The 26,656-nt window shown below is 42.3% G+C and overlaps 1 protein-coding gene across 1 annotated transcript in view; it reads right to left on the reverse strand.

Moving 5' to 3' along the window:
* Window positions 1-8,314: 8,314 nt before the first annotated feature.
* The window catches only part of REEP3 (receptor accessory protein 3), a 151,442-nt gene continuing 133,100 nt past the window's right edge, over window positions 8,315-26,656 (reverse strand). The window contains exons 7-8 of the mRNA XM_044297378.1: window positions 13,398-13,546; window positions 8,315-8,686 (exon numbers count right to left, since the gene is read on the reverse strand). Coding sequence (XP_044153313.1) covers window positions 8,630-8,686; window positions 13,398-13,546 — 206 coding nt within the window. The 3' untranslated portion in view covers window positions 8,315-8,629. The remainder of the gene's footprint in view (window positions 8,687-13,397; window positions 13,547-26,656) is intronic.

Genomic DNA, 26,656 nt, shown 5'->3' on the forward strand with positions numbered 1-26,656 from the left:
AAATCTCCTAGCATTCCCTGAGAACTCAGGTTCTAAATAGTTTGTTTTAGTGATGTTAATTTTTGGGAAGTGTAGTCTTTACAACAGGCACTGTACAGCTGTCTGATCATCTGAAAAACCATTAAAGGAGCTTAGCTAAACTGACAGAGGTGTTTCTGACAACAGGCTTGCTGATAGCCTCCCATAGCAACTAGAAGAACTTTAAACGCTTAAAGTTCTTTTACACAGACCAATATTTTAAGCAATTATCAGGAACAAACCAAATGGTCCTGATAATTACCTGATCGTCAGCGAAAATGAAGGATGAATTTACATGCAGAAATCATCTCCATTCTATGTGACTAAAGATATTGCTACGGCGATCACTTGTCCCCATAGAGAATTATTGTTCGTGGGTAGCAGATCTCTGTTTAGTACGATCTGCTGCACAGAAACAATGGGGGTCATTTACGATCAGAAATACACTTATATTGGGCATATTTCTGGCACAGATTGCAGTGCAAAGGTTACTTGAACCGCAATATGCAACTTTCTCCCCTCATCCCAGGTCTAAAAAAGGTGCAGTGACGTGGGCGAGGAAGGGCCTGCAGGCCGGCCTCATTTATCATTCTCTATGCCTGATGTAGAAAATGGTCTACAGGTGAGCCAGCAAGGAAGCTGTCTTACATTTAGACCGGCACTGGATACACCAAAGGTATGTAGAGGCCAGCGCCTCTACATAACTTCGGAGGATCCAGCGCAGGGGCTTATTAAGACTGGAATCTTAATAAATGACCCTCCAATGATTTTAGATGATTGGCGGGAAGATACAATTACCCAATGAAGAAGCTTTTGCTCTTTCATCGCGTGATCGCTGCCACCTTTTACACAGACCAATTTTAGGGAATGAGCATTTCTGCAGACGTTCATCCCTAATAACTTGCCTATATATTATAGGTTCTTTATCTGAACTGAAAACCTTTTAAACCAACAACAATTGTACAATTTTATTTAAATGATGCCTAAAATAGCATTAGATCAATTAGCAGAAAAGTAGGAAAAAGTCTGTAATCCATCAATACACAAACTTTGAATGCAGAGCAATCCAACCACATCTACTATACATGCATAATTTCTTTATTAGCAGCACTCAAGGTACTTTCTTCACACTAAAGGGATTTTAGGGGTTGACAATTTTGACGGCATAAACAATGAAGAGGCCACAGTTCTTGTCTGCTTATCTCAGCTTCGCAGCCGCTTCAAGTAAAAGGCAGAAATGCCAAAAGTCAGACCTCCACCAATCTGATGTTGGTGGCCAATCAAAAAGATAGGCCATCAATATTAATTTTAAAGGGGTTGTCCAAGAAGCAGTGAAGTCATACTCATCCATTTTATTCCCTGGTAGATTCAGTGTTGTCCTGCTAGTCTTTGTTTGATTTCCTGGCTGCAGCAGTGATATCCCATACACACCACATAACTGCTGCAGCCAGTCACTGGCCTCAGCTGTCACATCCCATAGTCTGTGTACACAGTGATCTGGTGTGCACGGAACAACATTGCTGCAGCCAGGAAGGTGACCTCAGTGCTGCGGGGCTGGACCATGACGCTGGAAGCAGCAGAGGAGAAAAGGGAGTATGAATTTCTGTTGTTTTTTTATGACATTTATTGCTTCTGCTCCAGTTTGTATTTATCTCAGATAACCCCTTTAAATGCATGCTCTATAAAATGCAAAATAGAAGATAAACAAGCAGATTAAATGTAAGAGAAATCAAACATTACAAATTGCTCACCGCACAAAAACCAAAAAACAAGCAGTGTACTGTATTTAAGATTTTTATTGGACTCCTTTGCAAAAAGATCCAGCATTTTTGCATAACGTTTGCTTAATAATCAGCATCCAGAGTTATAGCCCGTTACAAAATTCAAGCGTTCTAAAAAAATCAAGCACAAATTACAGCACTGATTTTGTTTTTCCTTTTAATAAAAAAAAATAATATTCTGGTCTGTCGGAGGAGGTGGTGAGAAAGGAGAACTGAGGATGTAATGAAGAAAACGTATTTTGGGTAAAGAATGATGCTCCATACTACAGATAAAGAAAAGAGATTTCGTTGTTCCATTCCAAGGTAGAAGATTCTGCCTACTATACGTCTAACCTTAAATATCTGTTCTTACATACCAGTATATCAGCACAGGGAATATGCCAGCACACTGTTGGTTTTCTTCAGTAGGTATGGATACACCCTCCCACATGATGTGGCATAATGTGTAAAACCCATTTCAGCAATTTAGGTTTTGCACACAAAAAGGTTACAAATTAGGGCTTTGTGACTTTTGGGGATTATTTAGGCAAACTTTTGAAACACTAGGTGGGAAAGTGGCTCAGGTTTGCCTGCTGAGCTGATTTAAGCCAGATTTATTAACTTTAAAAAAAGTCACACAAAAAATTGAAGCTGTGACATCACCTACTGTTAATTGTGTGATCCTGTGTTATCTACACAGAGGATTTATCTTTCACTGTAATCCTGCTCGTGCTGATAATGAGATGACTGTTGAAAAGTGATCTCTATAAAGCAGGTCATGTTGGCCTATTATAAGGCTCAGTGGCAGTGCGAACACTCCTGGGCTTTAGGATTTAAAAAAATATATATATAAATTGTAAGATCGAAAATGGAAAAATATATTTAACATAAAAACTAGGTAATTTTCTGACGACACATATTGTAGTCTTAGCCTAGCTGAAATTTTACACACGTTACATACAAACAATATTATGTCTGGTACAAAGCCAATTCTCCTTGGCCACCTCCTCTTCCTAGACTGTACATACTGTAAGTTTAAAAAGCATTAACAGAGAAGTCACACAATATCTTTAGTAGTCTACAGTATATTAGTAAATCTCCGTACAAAGTTAGTGCAAAGTACTTGAAATATTGTCACCACCTCGCTTACACTTGAGCTCGCAATGAGATACATTAAGAGAGTCGTCTATCTCAGAGGTTATTGCTTTAATATTTGTGCATATCCCAGGTAACACATCAATGTGTGGTGGGTCTGAATCTCAAGGGCGTCTACTTTGGTGTGCTGAATCAATTAGAGGAGTTTTCCAACTCTTAAAAACTAGTGTGCAAATGGTCTGCAAGACAGTCTCACATGCAGTGCATGCCCCATGCTCGTGGTTTATCTACTGCTTGTGTGACACCCTGTACACCGTACAAATGGCTACCCCCTCTCCCTGATGCATGGGACATCAAACATCACTTGCCTCTTATGCTCACTTCCTCCCACTTTGTCTACGGAGGGATCGTATTTCTCATGGTGGGCAGCAAAACAGAGCTCAGTGTGTGTGAAGACAGAGCAATTACAGAAGTCCATGCAGGCGGCTGTGAATAGAGGCAATGTGTGTGAGAGGGGGAACGGTAAGCCCTAGTAGCATCCATACAAAGGTACAGCACAAAGCAGGGCAAGATAATGAAAAACGGCTACTTCCGGTCTACTGTGGTATTATTTGGTGAGCATTCTGCACACATACAGGAATTTTTCTGCATTTTTTTTTTGCATACATGCAGGCATTTTTCTGCATTTTTCTTTACGGATCCAGCAAAAATGCAGATGTGAAAGTAGCCTAACCAAGTGTTGTTAGGCTGTTGATGAGGTAAGACAATACCGCAGATCAAAACAGAAGCCACTTATGAAACTTGGCTTCGGAATACTTGTTAAGCTTTTACTGGAGTGCTATTTATTTTATTGTATATGTATATACTACATAACACCAGATGCAATGAGCCCCTGTTACAGAGTGCTCTTCTAATCTTAATAGAAAAATAGCCCAAAGCATATCATAGTCCCTAATTTTGGGACTAGTAAGAGACCATTCCACTGCCTAGAGGACTGTAGTTAGATAAGAAAATACTTTTTGAGGTTGCTCTACGATGTAACTGCTGGGCTGTGTGTGTCAAGCTAGTCAGCAGGTCTTCCACAATTTGCATTGAATATAACAGATGAACTGATGATTCCAGTATGATGAACATGGAAAGAAAGTCTCCCCATACAGCATTTTACACACATTTTATAGATCTACTCCAAAATAAATGTATTATTCTGTCTACACATATTGTGAATTATATTTGTACAAAATTCTTAAATTGTGCCAGGGTTCCAGTAGTAATAAAAAGTGTGCAATCTGCATGTCTTTTAAAAACATTGAAAAATTGTAAACTAAGACAGACGCAAGCCTGGGACTGCACCGAGAAGCCCTTGCATTGTGAAGACAGAAACAGCTACAGATGCAGCACTTTCTAACTTGAATTTGATAACTTGTGATCTCTTATCATCAAAAAAGTAAAACGTTATCTATTTAAAAAACATTCATGGCCTATCCAAAGCCTATGCTGCAAAGCGTGCCCAGGTATTTTCTCAAGTGCTACTGAAGTGGAGAGAGCCACGCTGTGCGTCCACCTGTTCAGCCCTGTCTACATACATTAAGACAGAAGTAGGTCCTAGAGGTGGGACCCAGATCTATCAGACATTTATGGCAAATACTGTGGATATGCTATAAATGTCCCAGATGGGAATACCCCTTTAACTTGTTAAGATTCAAGATGAAGATCGCTGCCTTGGTCGCTATTTAAACCACAGGAAAGTCAAAATAAAATAAAAATAAATAAAAATTTTGTTTCACAGACAATTTCCCTGGGTAGTTTCCTAGAAAATTTACTCTGATTTTGGTTTTCAACTATTTACTGTAATAGGTTTCCTTTCAGAGCCCACTACTATCCTAAAGAATAACGAGGACTAAATACTAGGCTCGAAAGCCAACTTTGGTGGATACCATTTCATCAACACAGGTAGTTCACCATGTTGCTGGAGCCTTCGGATCAGATTGTCCAAGATTTTGATACTGATGGCCTGTCCTCAGGATAGGTCATCAATATTTGATTGGTGGGACTCCGACTCCTGCCGCCCCCCTTACCCACCTATCAGCTGCTTGAAGAGGCTGTGGCCTCCTCACAGCCTACCAAGGACAGGACCTTACATTGTATAGATGCTGTACTTGGTAGCTCAGGCCCATTCACTTGAATGCGACTGTGCCTAGACCATGTGACACATGAACGTGACATCACTGGCCAAACAAGAGGGCACAGAGCTCGCTGGAGGGCTGCAGTCTCCACAAAACAGCTGATTGGCAAGGGTGCTGGGGGTCAGACCCACACCGATCAGATATTGATGACCTATCCTGACCCCAGGCCATCAATATCAAAAATCCTGGACAACTCCTTTAACATAACTATAAAGTGAGAAGACAAGATGCTGCAACCCCTTCCTCCACCCAGAATCGCAATTTCAATCAATACTGATCCAATCAGCATAATCACCTAGATGTTTTCCAAGCAGCACTAGAAGGAGACCTTAGGAGCTCAACGATCTTGTAAAGCTAATGTAAAGTATCTAATAAGCAAAACTGCCTCCACCATGAAGCATACTATAAACGCACGTTATATCACAATCCAATGGTTCTAAAACACCATTGTCACAGACTATATGCAAAAATTGGAACAGAAATATATAAACATTTAGCAACCACATAGTCAAATATAAAACATACAAACATAAAACAAAACTGATTTTCAAATGAACGCAAAAAAACAATTCCCACTCCCAAAATTAAAGCACAACTGCAATCAAATGTATTCATGTAAACTACTCAATGCATAATGACTATAAAATTATAAAGAGTATCTACTCTGGACCTCAGAGAAATATTAGATATATAACACGCAAAACACAATGTGCCGCACATTAAAATAAAGCTTAGTATTGCAATGATTATGAAACATTTGTCTTAATAACCTGAATGATAGAAAAAACAACTAATTGGTAGAGTACAAAGTAATTGCAAAATTTCAAACTGCATAGTAAAACAAATGCGAAAGAAAATTAAAATAGCAGGAAGTAAAAATGTGTTCTGCCTGGCCTTCCACCCTGCGGCACAGTCCACTGCCAGCAGTGCTTGTACAGGCATCAAAGGACAATATTCTATTTGAAAGCAAGTTCAATACTTGGTAATGTACAATGAAAAAATACAAAGAATGAACAATGGAAAGGAAAAAACTAATGAAAAATATAAATGGAGGTAAAAAAGCTAAATCACCTCTGATTCCAATAGCCAAGAAATTAGTTAGATCAGTAAACAATCTGTGTGTAAGTATTCAGTTATGTAAAATGACTTGTAGTCCAGCAAGAGTATTTTTTTTTCCGGTGTAACCTGCTTAAAGGGGTTGTTCAGACATACCCATATTTTCACCCAGACAGCCCCCCTGATGATAGCATCAGAGCATGTTATACTCCCATGCGTTCCCTTGCCCTGCGCTGGATAGCAACGGCAAGAGCTTTTTTTTTTTTACAATAACACACTGCTGGGCGGAAGCTTCTGCCCAGCAGTGTGTTCGGTGACGTCACCAGCTCTGATGGGCCAGCTTTAGTGCTGCCTTAGCCGTTTTACAGGCTAGGGCAGCGCTAAAGCCCGCCCATCAGTGCCGGTGACGTCACCAGGCTTACTGCTAGGCGGAAGCCCCCACCTGGCAGCCCTAAGGAGAGCCCGGTACGTCACCGGATCTTCTAAAAATGCCTTTTCCCTGCGCGATTCAGTGCAGGGCAAAGGAGAGCAACGGAGCATGAAATGCTCTGATGCTCTTGTCAGGGGGGCTGCCTGGGTGAATATATGGGTATGTCCGGGTTCAGCTCTGAACCCAGACAACTCCTTGAAAGAGCAACTATTAGCATAAACAACCCTATTAACCCAGGAATACTGCCTGGTGGGGTTGATCATGCTGATTAAAACAATATCTTTCTTTTGTTTTTAGTTTGTACCGCTGTAGAGAACTCATTACTTTTATATTTATGAAAAGGAGTTACTTGGAGCACAGAGAGGCTGGCTGTAGCACTAGGAGAACTGGTACAGCTACGTCTTGGTGCACAGTACACTCCACCCTCCCATTTGATTGACAGGGCAATGCCTCTCATCTTGCCCTGTATTTGGGCGCCTGCGCTGTGGCTCACAAATTCTGCACCTGTGCTCTAGATCTGTTGCTTCTTGCCAAGCAGCGCAGATTCAGTATGCAGATGCCAACGACTTTATTACACCTGGAAGTGGAGGCTCCGGCGACTTCAGAGACAGAGGAGGAACGCTTGCCAGCACAGGTGCAGAGTTTGTGAGGCACATAAAGGGCTCCAGAAGACAGCACAAGACAAGATGTATTGCCCTGTCAATCAAATGGGAGGAGGGGGTGCACTGAGCACTGGGGTATAGCGGTAGCAGTGCTCCTAGTGCTATAGCCATCCCTTCGGTGCTCCAAGTAACTACTTTGCATAAATATAAAAGTAATGACATCTCTGTAGTGGTACAAGCTAAAAACAAAATAAATATACTGCTTTAATCAGCTTGATCAACCCTACCAGGCAGTATACATGGTTTTATAGGGCTGACAGGTGCTCTTTAAAAAAAGAATTGTCAGCTATCCTGACATTTAGTAAATTCTGGGGCATCTATGCGTTGTGCCCTTCCTCCAGTAATACACAGTATGAGTAGATTCACAAGTGGGTGTTACCACTTTTTACTATGAAAATTTACTAAAACAGACATGTTTGACTGCTCTTGTTTCAGGGAAACCTGCCCACTTAATTTTGACCTAGAAACTGCCCAGCAATCTTGTCATGTTGTTCCAAAGTACCTTTTGTACATTTCCTCTGACTTGTTGTAAACCATGCTCGATCATCTGCAAACTAGCCGTCACAAGTCAAGGAGGTTGGTGCTTTCCTCTTCAAAATCAAGCTTTCCTCACCCGAATCTGGCCTACTCTACTTTGATTGACGCTCCTGAACAGTAAATGTGCAATATCCCTAGAGACAAAGGGGATGATGTTCTCCGTGAAAGGGAACATCAAACAAGGTACAGAACGCAGGATTTTGGCAGGGAAAGTTCAACTTCAAGGAGAAAAGTGTCAGCCTTTTTCACTTTTAACCATTAATTAGCATACCGCGGAAGCATGGACGTCAGCAGAAATACTCAAGAGGCACTTTGGGAACAACAAGACCAGATTTCTAAGGAACTGTGGACATTTTGTATGTCAACATCGAGCTGACACGTTCCTTTTAAGACAGCAAAATAAACTTCCTTTTTAATTATCAGGAACTAATCAACGACCAAAAATAACATTTTCTGTTTTAGGAAATTAACCTGGTTGTATTGTAAACTGCAAGTTCTTGGATAAGGCAGCTTCCATTTGATAGAATTGTCCGAATTTGTGTACAGAAAACATTTACGATCCATAAGACCATGTACAGTATATTGCATAAAACTGTAATAAAAACCCTAATGATCCACCTGTTCTCCTTACCAGCAAGACCTATATCCGTTCCTGAAGCATTAAGAATAAAGCACTGTGTTGCACAGAATCCCTTAAGTGGCTCCAAAGTTACAGGTCTAAAACGTTCCAAACAACATATAAAATACACAATAAATAGTGATCCTGGAAGTTGGTATTGCTTCTTGGTGTCTACTGCTGTTTCTGAAACGTACTATATATTAACAAGTCACATTCAGACAAAGAACATGATTGTATTACAGCAGTTCAGGGCATTTCATTAAGTCCCATTAGAAGTAAACTTGGGGTCTTTTTTTCACTTTGTACTTCAGTGATCCATATCGTACCTGCAAAACAGCAAGGAAATTTGTCACTGCCTAATACTCACAGCAAAGAATTGGTGTCAAGTGGAGGCAGTGAAATGCAATTGTTGAAATGCAGCCTGAAAATGTAAAATCGGTACCCAAGCCCTTCCAACCGTTATTCAAAATAGCCCACACTATGACCTGGCAGGTCAAAACAGAGAGTGCACATCTCACCAGAGAGTGGAGCACCCATCAAAGGAAAGTCGCTCCTTTTGCTTACATTGATCTCTGAGAGAATGTCACACAACCTGCCAATGGCTGGAAGAATGCATTAAAGGATTTCTCCAGATCTTAAAGTGTAACTGTCATTTATTTATTTTTTCTTTCTGTATTGTATAGGGGAAGTCACAAGTAAAGTTTTTTTGTAATATACTGTAAGGGAATTTGTAAATTTGGATGAAAAAAATAACTGAATTTTCTCTTTGCAGCGCTCTCTAAATGATCATTGAGAAGGAATATCCATCTTCACAACACAGCGCAGTACCCTATATATTGATAAAGCTGACTATATATATATATATATATATATATATATATATATATTTATATTTTGTAAGGAATCGCTCTCTCTCAGGGGTCGGCAATGACAGATTCCTCCTCAGACAACGGTGTTAACGTCCAAATGGTGCTTTATTTTGGCACTTCAGCTCCATCACAAACATAAACATCAAAATAAACACCTGCCAGTCTAGGCACTACCTAATACATAGGCCATCTCTACCTCACCTATAGAGCGCAGTTCACACACACACAGTATTAGATCTGGTTTTCCTCAGCCAAACGATCCAGCAGCCTCCAGGCTGTGACCACACCAGTACCTTTGGAAGATTATGGTCCAGAAGTCCTCCCGACTCTGACCGTGCAACCCTCTTTCCGCAGGCATCACTGGGCCCCCCAAACTTCAGGCTTTCACACAGCCTCGTGGCCCCTCAGCCCTCCTGGCTGAGACCACACAGAGCCTCTGCGGGCTTCCTTCCAAGACCTCTCTAGGGTCATTTCCTCTCCCCCAGACTCATACACTGAGGGTTGGTTTATCCCTATACTCAGTAAGTATAGTGGTAGGGAGAAGCTGTTCTACAATATATAGGGACAGTTATTTTTCGGACTATAAGATGCACCTAGGATTTGAAAGAGGAAAATAAGAAAAAAATGTTTTCCATCAGAGCGCAGAACCCAAATCAGAACCCCTCATTCTTCATCAGACCGCAGATCAGACCCTCATCAGACCCCTAAATCAGATCTACATTCTTCATCAGACCTCAGATTAGACCCGAAAATCAGACCCCCAAGCTCCACCAGCCTCAGATCAGACCCCAAACCTCCATCAGACCCCCCAGCCTCCATCAGCCTCAGATCAGAACCCACCAGCTTCCATTAGCCTCAGATCAGACCCCCTTCAGACCTCCCAGCCTTCATCAGCCTCAGACCAGACCCAATCAGCCTCAGATTGGACCCCCCAGCGTTAAATCAGCCCCCCAGCAGACCCTATCAGCCTCTAATCAAACCGCCCCACCCCCCAAATGCCAGATCAGCCCCAGTCCCCAGATAAAATGCTACAAAAAATAAATAGATAATTACTTCGCTTGTTCCAGACGGCGCTGCAGATCCAGGACTCACTGCTCTTCTTCTGGGTCCCACTGTGTACTGTGACCTGATGGCGCACAGTGTCAGGTCATCGTGCGCGCCTACATGCACTGCATCCTGACACTGTGCGTTGTCAGGACAGAGTGCAAAGTGGGACCCAGAAGAAGACCAGGGAAGGGGAGTACAGCCAGCTCAGCACTGCCCTAAATACCCCCCCCCCCCCCGCCTACCTCACGATAAGCGGTCATTAGCATTCAGAATATAAGACGCACTATCACCCCCCCTCCCCATTTTTAGGGGAAAAAGTGCATCTTATAATTTGAAAACTCTGGTTGGTGTATAGATATATATATATAGATAGATAGACAGTTCTATAAATACAGTATATATTACTGTCCCTATATATTGTAGAACAGTTTCTCCCTGCCTCTATACTTACTGACAATAGCGAGCTCTGACAGCCCGATTTCCTGCATCTCCCGGTGGTTTCTTAGTTATTCAGCATGCCGAGGATACAGAAGGATCATACACTGTCAGTGCTCGCCACACTGACAGTGCAAAAGTAGCAGGAAGACAGGGCACAATGTGTGTGTGTGTGTGTGTATATCTATAGTCAGTTCTATCGATGTGTAGGAGGGAGGCAGTGAGCCCGTCAGCACTGCATTGTGAAGATGGATATTCCTTAGCAACGCTCATTTAGAGAGCACTGCTGGCGGACATTTCAGAGCCATTTTTTCTCATACAAATATACAAATTCACTTAATAAAGTATATAAAAAAAAGTTTCAACAAAAAATAAATAAATTACAAAACACTTTACAAACTGATAGCCTATCTGTAGGTGCAATCGCTCATCCATACAGTGGGATAGCTTGTACTGCTGCTCAGTCTCACACAAGTGAAAGGGAATTGGCTGCGGCATCAGGCAGTGAAACAATGGGGCAGATTTATTCAGGGCAAACAGACCAGACAGTCCAAAGATGCTCCAATTTATCCCAGTGCCTGATGCTGGATGATAAATCCGGCATACCTTTAGCCTGTCTAGTCTAAGTTTATACCACCTATTAGCTTATTTTGTGTCAAAATTCTGGTGCTAAACCACTCTCCATTAACAGACTTTTCAGAAAAAAATTCTGGAATAAAAATAAATGTGGTGTAAGGCATATGCGCCTCAATCAGAGCCAGAATTGTGGTGCATTTACAGTAGTAAATCCGTACCAATATGTGGATGGAAACAATATAATGAAGCAGATGAGTTTTTCATTCTGCTGATTGGCAGAGGTCGCCGGGCTGGACCCCCCCATTCATGTCCTATTCTATCCAAAGGACCTTAAACACTTTAAAGGGGTTGTCTCGCTTTAGAAAATAGCATTTATTACGTAGAGAAAGTTAATACAAGCCACTTACTAATGTATTGCGATTGTCCATATTGCTTCCTTTATTGGCTTGATTCATTTTTCCATCACATTATACACTGCTCGTTTCCATGGTTGCGACCACCTTGCAATCCAGCAGCAGTGGTCGTGCTTGCACACTATAATTAAAGGAAAAGCTTATGTGCGCTCCCACTGTTCCCGCCACCAGAGAGACCGGTGCTTTTTCCTATAATATGCAAGCACGGCCACTGCTGCTGGATTGCAGGGTGGTCGTAACCATGGAAACGGTGCAGTGCATAATGTGATGGAAAAATGAATCCAGTCAGCAAAGGATTGGTAATTAGCAAGTGCCTTGTATTAACTTTCTCTATCTGATAAATGCTATTTGCTGAAGTGAGACAACCCCTTTAAGTACAATAATACATGCACAGAACAACCTCTCTGTGACTCCAGATCAGTAATTTGCATGTTGATGTTCACCCCAATTCCACCGCTATGTGTCCACAAACCAGCTGTGGAATGCATAGACAGGGCTTCTCCTGGACGGGGATGTGTATCGACATACCAATTACTGATCCGGAGTCAGTGGCAGGTGTCCTATACATATATTACTGTACTTATTAAGGGTCCATTCACACGTCCATCTGTGTTTTGCGAATCCGCAAAACACGGACACCGGCAATGTGCGTTCCGCATTTTGCGGACTGCACAGCGCCGGCACTCTCATAGAAAATGCATATTCTTGTTCCGTAATTGCGGACAAGAATAGGACATGTTCTATTTTTTGCGGATCCGCAAATGCGGATAGCACAAGCACATTTCGGCCCCATTGAAAATGAATGGGTCCGCACCTGTTCCACATAATGCAGAATGGATGCGGACCCATTTTGCGGACGTGTGAATTAACCCTTAGGATTTGCTGGAGGTAACAGTTTGCCTTTAATTATGGATGGGAATAAAAGCTTTGCTCCGTTTTTTTTAATTGGTCGTTTGCTTACTAAATGCCAAATTAAGCAACTTTCTAAATCATTATTAAAAATGTCCTACCATTTTGCGTCTGTACACGGTGTGCAGGTTTTTCAACCTACATACCTGACATTAATCTGTCAGAGCACTAATCCTATTCCTGACGGCTCTGTCAGAGGCAGCAGCATGGTGGTTGTGAAAACTAAATGAAGAAATGATGATTGTAGACTGAAACTTACTAAGTAACCATTTGAGTAAAAAATTAAAAACTACTAAAAGTGTTGCAATGATGGTAAGATATAGATAGATATCTTACCATCATTGCAAACATAGGATAGCGGTACTATATACTGTGCCATCATAGATATGGCAGAGGTTTTACGCATCTCTATATCTAGATCTTGCAAGTTGTGCCTAGTTTGGATTTTTACTTTGAAAAAAATCAACAAATGGGTGAAATAAAAAATAAATTACGAGCAGTTACAACTTTAGCTTGCCAGAAAACTCCCCTGAAAAGGCAACGCAATAGTGTTAATCTGACACTTAACAGCGTACTGTAACTGTATTACTGTGAATCATCACTGCCTCTGCTATCTGGCAGGGAACACTATCCCCTCAGAACATATGGAGGGGGGTGGCGAGGCACAGTTCATCTAGAGTTTAATAAAACACATACAAACTGTGGGGCTGTATTGTGCTGCTCAGTATGAACTGCTGCCAAAATAAACCAGCTCTGTTTGTTAATATATACTAAAAAGCAGCAAATACCTCTTTACGGCCTTTAACGACCTTTACAGATCTCATGCTCTGTGCTCGGCGCAGCCCCTTGTGCGCATACATTTCATCTTCTGAGTGTGCCCCTTCTGTTTCTTCATCAGATTTGTCATCTCCAGAATCTTTTCCTAATGAGCTGAATCCTGCAAAAATCAAAGCAAAACAGAGTGAAATGTGAAGCAGAAAAAAGAAGACCGAGCAGTCGCTGGAACCATAAAAATAATGAATACAAATTAAAGTGCATCATTTTATCATTTAAATCTACAGATAAGGCCTCATGCACACGACCGCATTTTGTTTCCGTGTCCGATCCGTTTTTTTTTGCGGATAGGATGCCGACCCGTTCATTTCAATGGGTCTGCAAAAAACGCGGACAGCACACAGTGTGCTGTCCGCATCAGTATGTCCGTTCCGTTGCTCTGCAAAAAAAATAGTGCATGTCCTATTTTTTTCTAGTTTGCAGGCAAGGATAGGCATTATTACAATGGATCCGCAAAAAAAAAAACGGGTGCCATACGTTCCGTATGTAGATGTCAGATATGCTTTAAAAACTTTTATTCACTCTGTGGTGTAATGAGCAAAAGTCATCATAAAGTATGGCCAACAACCAAGTTAGTAGTAGGAAAAAATTTTCTGTTGCAGTATAGGCAGTTATCCATTAAGACATCATTGCATGTATGTATGTATAAGGGTGGGCACATATGAGGTGTGCCCACTGATGCATCCAAAACCTCACCGGCACAGTTTATAGCCTGACTTCGGATAAAAGCCCCATCAGGATGAATGGCTGCTTATTAATGCTGCTAAATGAAAGTGCTTTTAGGTGAAGTTTGTTTTAGCCACATCGCGGGAACACCTCAGCCGCTGCGCATCCACAACGTGTGAACACAAGCCTGATATGTAAATGCTTATGGAGGTTCCCAGAACTGGTCATATGTAACATATAGTCATTATCATGGGGGCAAATACTATTTATGGACTTCCTCTCTGAAATCCTATTGAACACTCCTACAGTCAGTCTCTGTCCAGGCTCAAATTGCAGGTTCACAAAGTCTTTACTGTCCCCTTTTAAAGGGGTTGTTCAAGACTAAAAAAAATGTACTCCATATGCCCGACCCCTCACACTGAATATGCTTACCTGGATCCCGTTCCCTGCGCTGCGCCTGGTCCCCGCACCGCCGCTGCAGCTTTTCCCCGTGTGCGGATAAAAACACCTGGTGTCGGGGGGAAGCAGCCAAAGGCAGGTGGGGATGGGGACGAGCCTTCCTAGCGCCACCTGCAATGCTAGGGAGGCTCGTCCCCGTCTGCCATTGGCTGCTCCTCCCCGACAGTGGATGTTTTCATCTGCGCATGGGGAGAAGCAGCAGCGGCGGTGCGGGGACCAGAAACGGCACAGGGCACGGGGACCAGAGCGGCATATGCGGTACATTTTTGAGTCTCGGATAACCTCTTTAAGAGCAGTTTATGATTGGCTTTTATGAACCGCGATAGAATACAGAACAGCAGATTACACCCTTGTGCCTTCGTTTTGACTGGCATGGTCAATGATGCCCCTTGGCAACATCTCAGTATTTAATATCATGTTCTGCTAAGCAGAAATATTTCTAGGGACAAAGTTAGAAAACCCCAAACCGTGTCTGGACGTCGGGGACAATTGGCAGCTGTGTACTATAATTCACATTAATATGGAAAGTACAATCTGCAGCCAGTCACAGGATGAGGACAGGCAAGTTAAACAGACTCGCTCGCTCCATATATGTATATACATGCTAGGAGGCCATGGTCGGAGACCGTCTTTACAGGAGGCGCTGGCAGGCTGTATTTGGAGATCCTTTGTAGAAGAGACTAGACAAGCTGGAATGAGAGACACACAGCGATGCCGGACAGCTCTTTGGTCTGTCTTGGATAAACAGATTTTCACAGGCAAGGGCCTTGTTGAATTTGGAATAGTGGATCTTTCTAAAAGAAAGATAAAACATTAGAGAAAGCCAAGACTAACAGGAGCTGGGGGACAGGAGGAGGAATATATGGTTTAAACACTTCTACCAGTGTGGTATAAAGTGGAAATTAACCATTAGGGTGCTGACACAAGTTCAGGCTTCTTGATGCAGTTTTTAAAGCCAAAATCAAATGTGGATCATAACAGGAGAGAAAGTATTCCGGCAAATACTAGTTTTCCAGTTTTTTTTCAATCGACTCCTGGTTTTGGCTTCAAATACTGCATAAAAAAACCTGAACGTTTGTCAGCTCCCTTAGGACGCTGCATGCACAGAGCCTACAAGCCATGGGCGGAGATACTGCAGCATTAGTCATATTAACTCATATATATAGGAGTTCTGGAGGGGGTGTACATCTCACCCAGAATGCTCAGACGGGTAAGGTAAAAAAAATTCTGGAAAGCTGGGTGGTTTTAGCAAACTACACTTTTTTTAAAGATATTTATGGACCTGGATATTTATGGTATGGCATATAGGTGTTGATAGTGGGATGTGCCATTCCTCCCCCACTCCAGTACAATGCTTTCCACTACCCTAAGACAGGTCTGTGTTTCTGCTGGGCTCATTACTGTGGGGATAAATACAAGGCTGAGATGCTCATTCAGTGTCAGCGCCTGCAAGCTGCATGACCTGCTCAACACTGGAGATTAGGCTTTACACAGCCAATGTTCAGCCTGTGTGCGGGTCTAAACACAGATCAGATGCAGATCTTTCCCTTATACCTTATCTTTGTGTAGCCTTCACTCCTGGATTTGGCTCAAAATCCAGATGGAAATCAATGACCAGTGATTTAGTTAGTTAGCAGCCAGACGGGCTAGGACTTTTGTTTTGTATGTTCTATTTTGGTACTGGGGAATCATTCCAGTAACTGTATAACTTGGATGGAAATTAAACAGTATTGGATTCCTCCTAGTAGGTCATCAGTATCTGATGGGTAGGGGTCCGACACCCGGGACCCATGCGGATCAGCTGTTTGAGAAGGCACTAACGTTCCTGTGAGTGCCGCTGCCTTCTTAAATCCTCACAATCAGATACTGATGGTCATCAGTATTTAAATATCAGAAAACTCCTTTAGGCTACGTGCACATGAACGTATGTGTTTTGCGGTGCGCCAAAAAAAAAAAAAGGATGACGTCAGTATGGCATCCGTTTTTTTTTTCGGATCCATTGTAATAATGCCTATCCTTGTCCGCAAAACGGACAAGAATAGGACATGCTCTATTTTTTTTGCGGAGCTACAGAATGGACATACGGATGCAGATAGTACACGGTGTGCTGTCAGAATTTTTTGCGGACCCATTAAAATGAATGGCATCCTATCCGCAAAAAAAAACTAAACGGAACAGACACGGAAACAAAATACGTTCCTGTGCATGTAGCCTTAAACTGATGAATCCTGTGAAATCTGTCATCGACAACCCACGTCAACACACAGATCCCATATATATGTTATATATGTGTATATATATATATATATATATATATATAAACTGTAAAGCATATGGTTAAAAGTCTCAACCAAACAGAGCTTGAGACTCACAACACCGCCTAAAAATAAAAGTTCAACGTGTGCAGAGTGACAGATGACAGTAACAGGCTGTGATCATTCTTCCTGATGTCACTTGCAGGTTTTAGAACCAGGAATTAAAACTTGTGTAAAAAAATGCTAAGATTCTGAGCTTTAAAGGGGTTGTTCAAAGTGTAGAAGTTATCCCGTATCCACTCTCCTATCCTTACCCTAACTGATCCCTCGGGGTCCAACTGCTGGAACCCCCACTGATTCTGAGAACAGCGCCCCGTTCCCCCAATCTGATGGAGCTGCAGGTCAGGCATGTGCCCTGCTGCGCCATTCATTCTCTATGGGAATGCTGGAAATAGCCAAGTGCTGTAGTCGGCTGTCTCCGGCAGTCCCACAGGGAGGGAATAAATCTGTTGCTCCATCAGATCAGGGGACGAGACCCCTATTCTCAAGATTGGTTGGGGTCCCAGCGGTGAGACTCCCAGTAATCATTTAGTCATCCCCTGTGGATAGGAAATAATTTCACAACTTGGCAAAACCCTTTTAATATGATACCAATATCTAACCTCTAGCCCATATACTCTAGCTGCACAAGTAGGCAATTTTTTTATGATTGAATTTTACTACTTTTTGGCTAAAAATCATATTTTCAATTGGCCTTTATTAGAAATATTGAGCTGTTCTGTCAAAAAAGGATAACTGTTTTTCTAATTGTGTGACTAGTAGTTTCACTTTCACTTTGTGCCGGTCATCTAATAACCCTTATTTCTAAACTACCAACAGGTCATAAACACTTATTTAAGCTGCATTATTATCAATAAGATAATGATTGAGCTATAGTGAGTGTTTATAATGTCAGAGAGCAGAGATAAGGAGTCCCCAGATGACGGAAAAGACAGAAATCCACAGGCAGCTAGTAGAGCATCTCAGCTTTGTACACAAAAAAGGATTCTACATTGTTAATAAAGACCAATTGAAAAAATTATTTTTAGCTCAAAATAAGTATTATGCAATAATAATAAAAATTGTCCCCCAAGGAGTCCATAGCCTTTAAAGGCAAGACAAATGACATGTGAAAATGTATGCAGGACCTGTCACTTCTCCTGACATCTGTCTGTTTTAGTAGCTACTTGCAGTCCCCTCTATGACATCTTTTCTTATGACTGCATGTTGTGCCATTCCCCTGTGGCTCCTACTTGACGTTTTATTAATTAATTACTAGCAGTTTGCAATGAAGGTCCAGATGGGTGTTACCAGTTAGGGGTGTGTCCCTGCAAAGTCTGACATTATGCAAACAGTGCTGCCAGTGTCAGGCTGTGCAGGGACATACCATTAAACTGATAACACCCTGTTGGACTTTATTGCAGACTGTTAACAACTGATTTATAAAATTCTAACAGGAATAACAGAGGAATGACACAACACAGAGATATAAGAATAGATGCCACAGAATTGTTATTGCACGGGCAATGGAAGAAGTTACTAAAACAGACATGTAAGGGGCGGTGACAGGTCCTCTTAGTAGTATTGAATGAGCATGACACAATTTATCTGCCAACAATTAGATTTAATAATTACTGGTATTTTCTGCCTGGCTGGAGATCATCTGGCATGTACCCAAACCACATGATGAAGCAGGATGTCTTAACTTTCACTTAGGGCTCAAGCACATGGCCGTTGTGCAGCCATTCCGTGCATTGGGGACTGCGATTTGCGGTCCCCAATGCACGGGCAACGTCCATGCGGCGGCCGGGATGGATTGAGACCCATTCAACTTGAATTGGTCCGTGATCCGTCTGCACCGAAAAAAAAATAGAACATGTTCTATTTTTTTGCGGTGCGGAGGCACGGACAGAAACTCCACGGAAGCACTTCGTAGTGCTTCCGTGGGGTTCTAATCCGGGCTTCCGTTCCGCACCGCATCTCCAGGTTTGCGGATCCATTCAAGTGAATGGGTCTGCATCCGTGATGCGGGGTACACACGGCCGGTGCCCCGTGTATTGAGGAACCGCTGTATGCGGGCCGCAATATGGCCACGGCAGGGCAACGGCTGTGTGTATGAGCCCTTAGAGAGAGTTCACATCACAGTTTCGTTTTCCGTTCTTCTGATCCGTCAGAAGAACAAAAAAAAAAAACTGTGATCCTGTTAAAAAAAAAAAGGATCCTGTGTGTAGTGTCGAGTGAATCGATCCGAATTTCAGCATAAATTCGATTCGCTGCAAAGCCAAATTTCCTCGTGCTTCGTGGTAGCAAATCGATTTAACCTGAAATAGTGTAAAAAACAACAAAAAAAAAATCGTAATAACGTCATCACAGGCCGCGTGAGATTTCACGCCAGATCTTCAAGCAAGATGGAGGTGTCCGGCCCGTCGCAAGCAAATGGATCGTGCAAGTATGATTTTTATTTCTTTTTACACTTCATTATTTATATTAGATGCCGTGATCATGTATGAACGCAGCATCTGAGGGGTACAATGACGGGTTAACAGTGCAATCGCCGCTCCCTGTCATTGCACCCACTACTTAGAAAGAAATGTGCTTCGTGACAAGGTAATTTGTTACAAAGCGAATTTTGGGGGAAAATTCTGCAAAAGCAACTTAATCGAATTTCTGAATAAGTCGCTCATCTCTATTTTAGACGGGGGAAAAAGTCCTGAATGCAGCATTTTATCCATCTAAAAAACGGATCTCAGATGGAAATGGATCAAACAGATGCCAAATGTGCCACAGAATCAGTTTTTTCTACATCATTTTTTCTATCTCATTTAGGTTTCCAAGTAGGAATATATTAGGCTTGATGCCTGAGCCTGACCAACACATTTCTATATGTACATGCACTATATGATACAGGGATAGAGAAAACAGGAGTCTTTCACAACCGTCCAGGGTCCTGTTTTATAGAGGTCCATTATTGTGTCCAAGCTTGGGCCCACTGGAGGATCCTCTGGTATTCTGGTGGGCCAGAAAAATCCAGAAAAGGATCTTGGAAAGGAGATATGGAAAGGGGGGGGGGATAAGCACCAATTTATTCTGCCCTAGTTGGCTAGAGGTTTTGTGGTATTAACACATGCATGCCCATTTCTATCTGCTCTGGGTGCCAGTAGGTGCTTTAGCTACTTGGCTCATTAGAGTTGCCTGATATGGATAAATTAGAAAAATGATATAGATAAATAAACTCACTGACAAAAAATAATGCACCCGTGCTAGGAATGTCAGATTGCTGCAACACTCGGAATGCAGTTATGTAAATGATTACTGGTGTGGTCTGATTACACTCTGGGTCTTGCCAGAAGAGAAAGTAACAGTGCTTCTCCCGCTGCCCTATAAATAGGCTCTCAGAGGCTACTTTTGGGTAGTGTATCTCTTGGTGAGAAATTGCTGACTGCTAGAAATGCCTTTACAACGCACTTGAAGACATTTTGCCCAGTTGTTAGACTCTGAGAGGGGAAGCATGCACATAAGGTGAACGGGGTTCGGACGGCTCAGACAGAACACCAGAAGAGAGGATCATAGTGGAAGCACAGTTTCGTTGTCCCCCATCCAGACACAGGTGACACCTTTATTTGCCTGGTCTGCCAATCTAGCTAAACTTGGTTCTGTTTGGGATCCCACAACAGTTGGGTTTCAGTATGGAGGCCTCTTGGTGAGTGCTTCAATCCTGCCTCTGCTGTGGAGCAACATACCGTTCCTACTGTCCCAACTGCTGGTTAGGGAGCCATCACATATGACTGCCAGTCACCCCTAGTAATGATACAAGGGGCACTAACAGCTCAGAGATACGTGCAGGACACCCTTCGGCCACGTGTTGCCTCTCATGGCAGGGCTTCCAACTGGCATTTAATGCTCACGCGCACACAGCCAGGGTTTCCCAGGAACATCTCCACCAGACGGCAACCATTTCTTGGCCTACCCGGTCGCCAGATTTATCGCCAAATAATCAAGCATTAGTTGGGACACCAGCTTCGGCAACCTACAAGTGTGAAGGATCTACAGACCCAGCTGCAAAATCTGTGGGCAAATGTGCATGATACCATACTGAACCTGTATGCCTCCATGCCAAACCACATCTTATCTAGTATCCAGGCTAGAGGTGACCCAACAGGGTTCTCCTTTCTATTGTACAGTTTTCCCAAAAAAACATTGTTTTGCTGTAATATTGTAATGCCTTACATATATCATCATTACATTTACAAATATAGGAGGTAATTTAGGCCAGTCTTTGATACCCCATGCACAGCTGGAGGATGAGCCTAATCTATTACGAGATGCAGACCTCATTATATATTAGGCACATCCCCCGGGCAGTTTGTGTGCCTGGAGTGAAAACTACTCAAGTCCCTGACTGCTGTAGATTTCCGGCATCATTTACTCCTGCTTCCAGTCATAAATGTTAACGAATTTGCCTGGGCAGACAACCCGGCCCCCGTTACTCCTCCAGTGGCCAGGACGACATAAAAACGTCTTGGCAACTAAACTGGGTGTTTACAAAAAAGGGCCTTAGTAAATGACCCCCATATAAAGTTTCATTCTATTTCAACAACTCTTTCTTGGTTTGTTATGTTTTTTGTCAATCAGTGCAGTTAAAGATGAGATGAGATAGATATATAGATAGACAGACAGACAGACAGATGCGCTAAAACATGCATTCACATGCAGTGCTAATACCGCAAGAAAAAACACATACTGTTCAGCTGCTACGGAATTAGGGCACACGACTGCAAAAACGCTGATCCGCAAAAAATACGGATGACGTCCGTGTGCATTCCGCATTTTGTGGAACAGAACAGCTGGCCTCTGATAGAACAGTACTATCCTTGTCCGTAATGCGGATGATAATAGGACATGTTCTATTTTTTTGCGGAACGGACATACGGAAACAGAATGCACACAAAGTAACTTCCTTTTTTTGGGGGACCCATTAAAATTAATGGTTCTACATACGGTCAGCAAAAAAAACAAAAAAACGGAACGGACAAGAAAATAAAATACATTCATGGGCATGAGCCCTAAAGGCGAGGCTCTTGGGCGCATCTTTGCTGCTCAGTGTGAATATAAACCCATACTATCAAAGATAAATTATTACTCAAGATCATTATGGAAATCTGAGTGGGAATTTTTCCTTTTACAACAATCTCATGGTTATTCAAAGCCAAAATAGGCAAATCTTGCTTCTCACTGGAGGCTTCCCAAGAGATCAGCGAGAACAAAGGCTGTTCACGCTCTAATCATTACAGTATGAATATGCTTTCAAGAAGTGAGCACATCTAGTGCTGTAACTGATTGCCCCGCACTCTCCATCTCTGAGATGCATCCATATTATACCCTTGTGTGGATCTAGATAATCCCTTCCCCCAGCATCCTCTATATTTTATGGAATATGCCAATATAAAAATGATATACAACATGTGAGAATTCTCCTTTAGACTCCAGCCTTACGTATTTTGTAAGACGCCGTAGTAGGGCTGCTACTAGACCTCTACTGTACCCCAGTACAGCCTATATCAGATTCCATACAAGTACGACAAACAAAAAAGGGGCACACTCCTTCGGTGGCTGTACGCAAGTACAAGCGTTTGTCCCAAATATGGCACATATCAACAGGCAGTAAGATTAGTAATACATCTGGTGGGGGTCCTAGTGCCAACCCCTTCTCAGAATCAGTCCACTCCTATTTAGAACAATCTTTTTTTTTTTTCTTCAATTCTCTTTTTATAGATTTTTTATGGAACAATCTTTTTAATGAACAATAAAAACTGTACCACACGTCAGAATTTTCCTGTAATATATTCCACAAAGAACCACTAGGTGGCAGAAGTGACATTCAATGGAGCCCTGAAACCGCTGTGTACCGCAGACATCTGGAATACATTATTTCCTACTTCCTGTCTCCTTTCAAAACAAACCGTTCTACATCACATCTATGAGCGCACCGATTATTATGAAACGTCCTAAATTATTTGGATTACAATAGCCATCTGAATTGTTTTAGCTGATGAAACGGCAGTCCCCGCGGTGAACATAAGAATTAGTGAGGACTTTTTTTTCCATTACAGACACATAGCTATTTACTGGTAATACCGTCTACGGTGACTAAGTCTAAAATCCAAAAATCTGTTTTATTTTATGGAAGCCTCAGATTTTCCCCATTTTTGCAGGGATGAGGCGCTCGGCGTGAGACTCCACCATTACGGTTCCTGGTAGACTAGCAGCGCATTGTGTATTGCAGTCATGTCTGCGCAGCGCTGAACGATTTCCAGACTAGCTTTTCTTCCATTTTTTCTTTTTTTTTCTTTCTACTTGCTTATGAATTCACATCTTCTACATTGTATTCTATCAGCATGAAGCTTCCTAGATAGGCTTGTCAAGTGTCTGGGGGAAAATAACAATATATCAGCCAGGCATTGTGCAAATGATGTTGAGATTAACACGCTGTGAGATTATGTATTATAAAGGAGGACTTTGTTTTCCCGCTGCAGTAAAAGTTAGTAAACCATGTGTCTGACCAAGTCTGTTGTCACAGTAAGGGCGGCTGCATACGGTGCGGGTTACGAGTAATTTTTCCGCATGGATGCAAAAAACGCTGCGCAATACGATACCAGCAAAGTGTGTGAGATTAGACAAATCTCATGTATACTTTGCCATTTTTCTACGGTGCCAAAATTGACCTGCTGTGTGGATTTTGAAATCTGCAGCATGTTAAAGGGGTTGTCTCACTTCAGCAAATAGCATTTAATATGTAGGGGAAGTTAATACAAGGCACTTACTAATGTAATGTGATTGTCCATATTGTCTCCTTTGCTGGCTGGATTCATTTTTCCATCACGTTATTCACTGCTCGTTTCTATGGTTACGACCACCCTACAATCCATCAGTGGTAATGAAAAGCACTAACCTATCGGCGCTCACACGGTCCCGGACACCAGAGAGGCTGGCATTTTTTCCTATAGCGTGCAAGCATGACCACCACTGATGGGGTGCAGGGTGGTCGTAACCTTGGTAACAAGCAATGTATAATGTGATGGAAAAATGAATCAAGCTAGCAAATGGAGCAATATGGACAATCACAATACATTAGTAAGTGCCTTGTAGTAACTTCTTCTACATGATAAATGCCAATTGCTGACACGAGACAACCCCTTTAATTGTTAGGTTGTTTGTGTGCGGACTTCACCCTTTTCAATGGAAGGGTGAGATTTGCAGAGAATAGCTATCAAAACCACACCAAAAAACACATAACAAACTGCTCGATAAATAGTCCAGATGTATGCGCGTTTTTTTATTTTTTATGTGGTTTGCAGATTTTCTGAACACAAATCTGAACCATATGCGCAACCTAAGGGCAAGTTCACACTGAGTTTTTTATGCTGATTTCGGAGTGTTTCTGTCTCAAAATCTGCTGCAAATATACGCCGCAAAGCAGCCTCCCATTCATTTCCATGGGAAGCAGCATTTGTTGGGGTATTTTTTAACACGTGGCAAAAAAAAAAGCAGCATGCCCTATCTTGAGGCAGAATCAGCGCTGAATTTCCCATTAAAAGAAATGAAAGGCAAGAAAAAAACAGCTCCATGTAAGTCCATGCCATAGGCGTGCGCAGCCTATTGCATTAGGGTGTGCACCCTAAAGCACAAACACACACGCCGCACGCGTGTATGTATATATTATATACACATATATATATATATATATATATATATATATATATATATATATATACAAAAATACACTCTGCATGCATACATACAGACCCGCACTATCTTGTACAGTCTGCTGTGTCGGCGCACATAGTGTGAGGTCACAGCACGGCCTCACACTGTGCGTAGCCTTCACAGTGGCGCGCCGAGGACCAGGAAGGAAGAGGGGAGTATAGCGCTTTCAGCGCTTCCCGGCCCTTACAGAACCTTGAGTCGGCTTGATTAGGGTGTGTCCAGGCACACCCGGCACACCCTGTGCGCACGCCTATGGTCCATGCGTTTTTGTGTGTTTTACATGCTTTTTTTTTTGCACAAATCTGCTTCAAGAACCTCAAGCTGAAAATTCATTTCATTAGTTTAAAAAGAGACCCGTAAAAAAATGCATGAAAAATCTGATTTTATAAGCGTGTGAATTGGACCTAAGGATAAGACTAGGGATGAGCGAATTGACTTTGGATGAAACATACGAAGTCGATTCGCATAAAACTTAGTTCTAATACTGTACGGAGCAGGAGCTCTGTACAGTATTAGAATGTATTGGCTCCAATGGGCCGAAGTTATTGCTTTGCAAAGTCTAACTTCATAAATTAATTTGTACTGTAAAAGAACATTTCCCAAACTGGGGTTCGGTTCCAAGATCCATAACGCGATTCTGCTTTTACCAGTAAACGAATCACAAACAAATTTCATAAGCGGAAATTCGCTCATCTCTAATCTCTATATATATAAATGAACATTTTTTTTTTTTAAGGAAATATGTTGGTTATCATATTTATTGTATTTTCACCTTATAAGACGCACTCATAGAGCGACTGCTAATGACCGCTTCCATTATGAAAGTGGTAGTATGCAAGAGGTGCGGGGAGCAATGAGTCCATAAGCTGTACTCGCCTCTCCTTGGTCTTCTTCCGGGCGAAGTTCATTCACAGTGCAGTATGGACCACAAAAAGACCAGACAGCGGCGAGTGGCAGCGCCGCACAGAGCAGGAGAGGTAAGTTTTTTTTTTTTTTATGTCTGATCTGTGGCTGGGTGGGGGATCTGATGTCTGATGGTTCCGATTGTGGCGTCTGCTGAGGATTGGGGATCTGATTTTGGGGGGGAAAGTCTGCTGAAGATTGGGGGTCTGATCTGAGTAGGGTTGTCACCCGGCCGGCCAAGCTGGTAATTTAGTGCCCCCCTTGTGTTAAGAAGAAAAAACAAAACAAAAACAAAAAACATCTCCTCTTCCATTTGATCGCACCATGGTGAACACTCTCTGCACACTGGATGTGCAGGACAGGACTGGCCAGACGGGCACCATCTAATGGTTGAGGTGAGTTCTTTTTTTTATTTTTTTTTTATTTTTTTGGGAGAGGGGGCATTATTGATTCTGGGGACCACAAATGGAGGCTTTACTATTACTAGGGGCATTATTAATTCTGGGGGGCACTAATGGAGGCATTACTATTACTGGGGGTACTAATGGGGCATTATTAATTCTGGTGGGCACTAATGGAGGCATTACAATTACTGGGGGCATTATTAATTCTAGGGGGCACTAATAGAGGCATTACTATTACCGGGGGCACTAATAGGGGGGCATTAATATTACTGGAGGGCATTAATGGGGGCACTATTAATACTGGGAGCCACATTATGACCCCGTATTAAGCCACACCCCCCACAACTAAACCCCCTTTGGCTTAACTTGGCCGGAATTTTTTGTTGGGAAAGGTGGCAACCCTAATCTCAGCCCTGTACAGAAAAAAGGACCACATTTTAATAAAACACCAAATTAAAAAATGATCTTTATCTCATAATGAGTACAATGCACTAATAATAAAATGCCCCCAAAGGTGCCCATAGCCTTTAAGGCTACTTTCACACTTGCGTTCGGGGCTCCGCTTGTGAGTTCCGTTTGAAGGCTCTCACAAGCGTCCCCGAACTGATCCGTCCAGCCCTAATGCATTCTGAGTGGATACGGATCCGCTCAGAATGCATCAGTATGGCTCCGTCTGTCCTCCGCTCCGCTCAGCAGGCGGACACCTGAACGCTGCTTGCAGTG

The sequence above is a fragment of the Bufo gargarizans genome, chromosome 6 (assembly GCF_014858855.1).
Source record: "Bufo gargarizans isolate SCDJY-AF-19 chromosome 6, ASM1485885v1, whole genome shotgun sequence".
Lineage (NCBI taxonomy): Eukaryota > Metazoa > Chordata > Amphibia > Anura > Bufonidae > Bufo > Bufo gargarizans.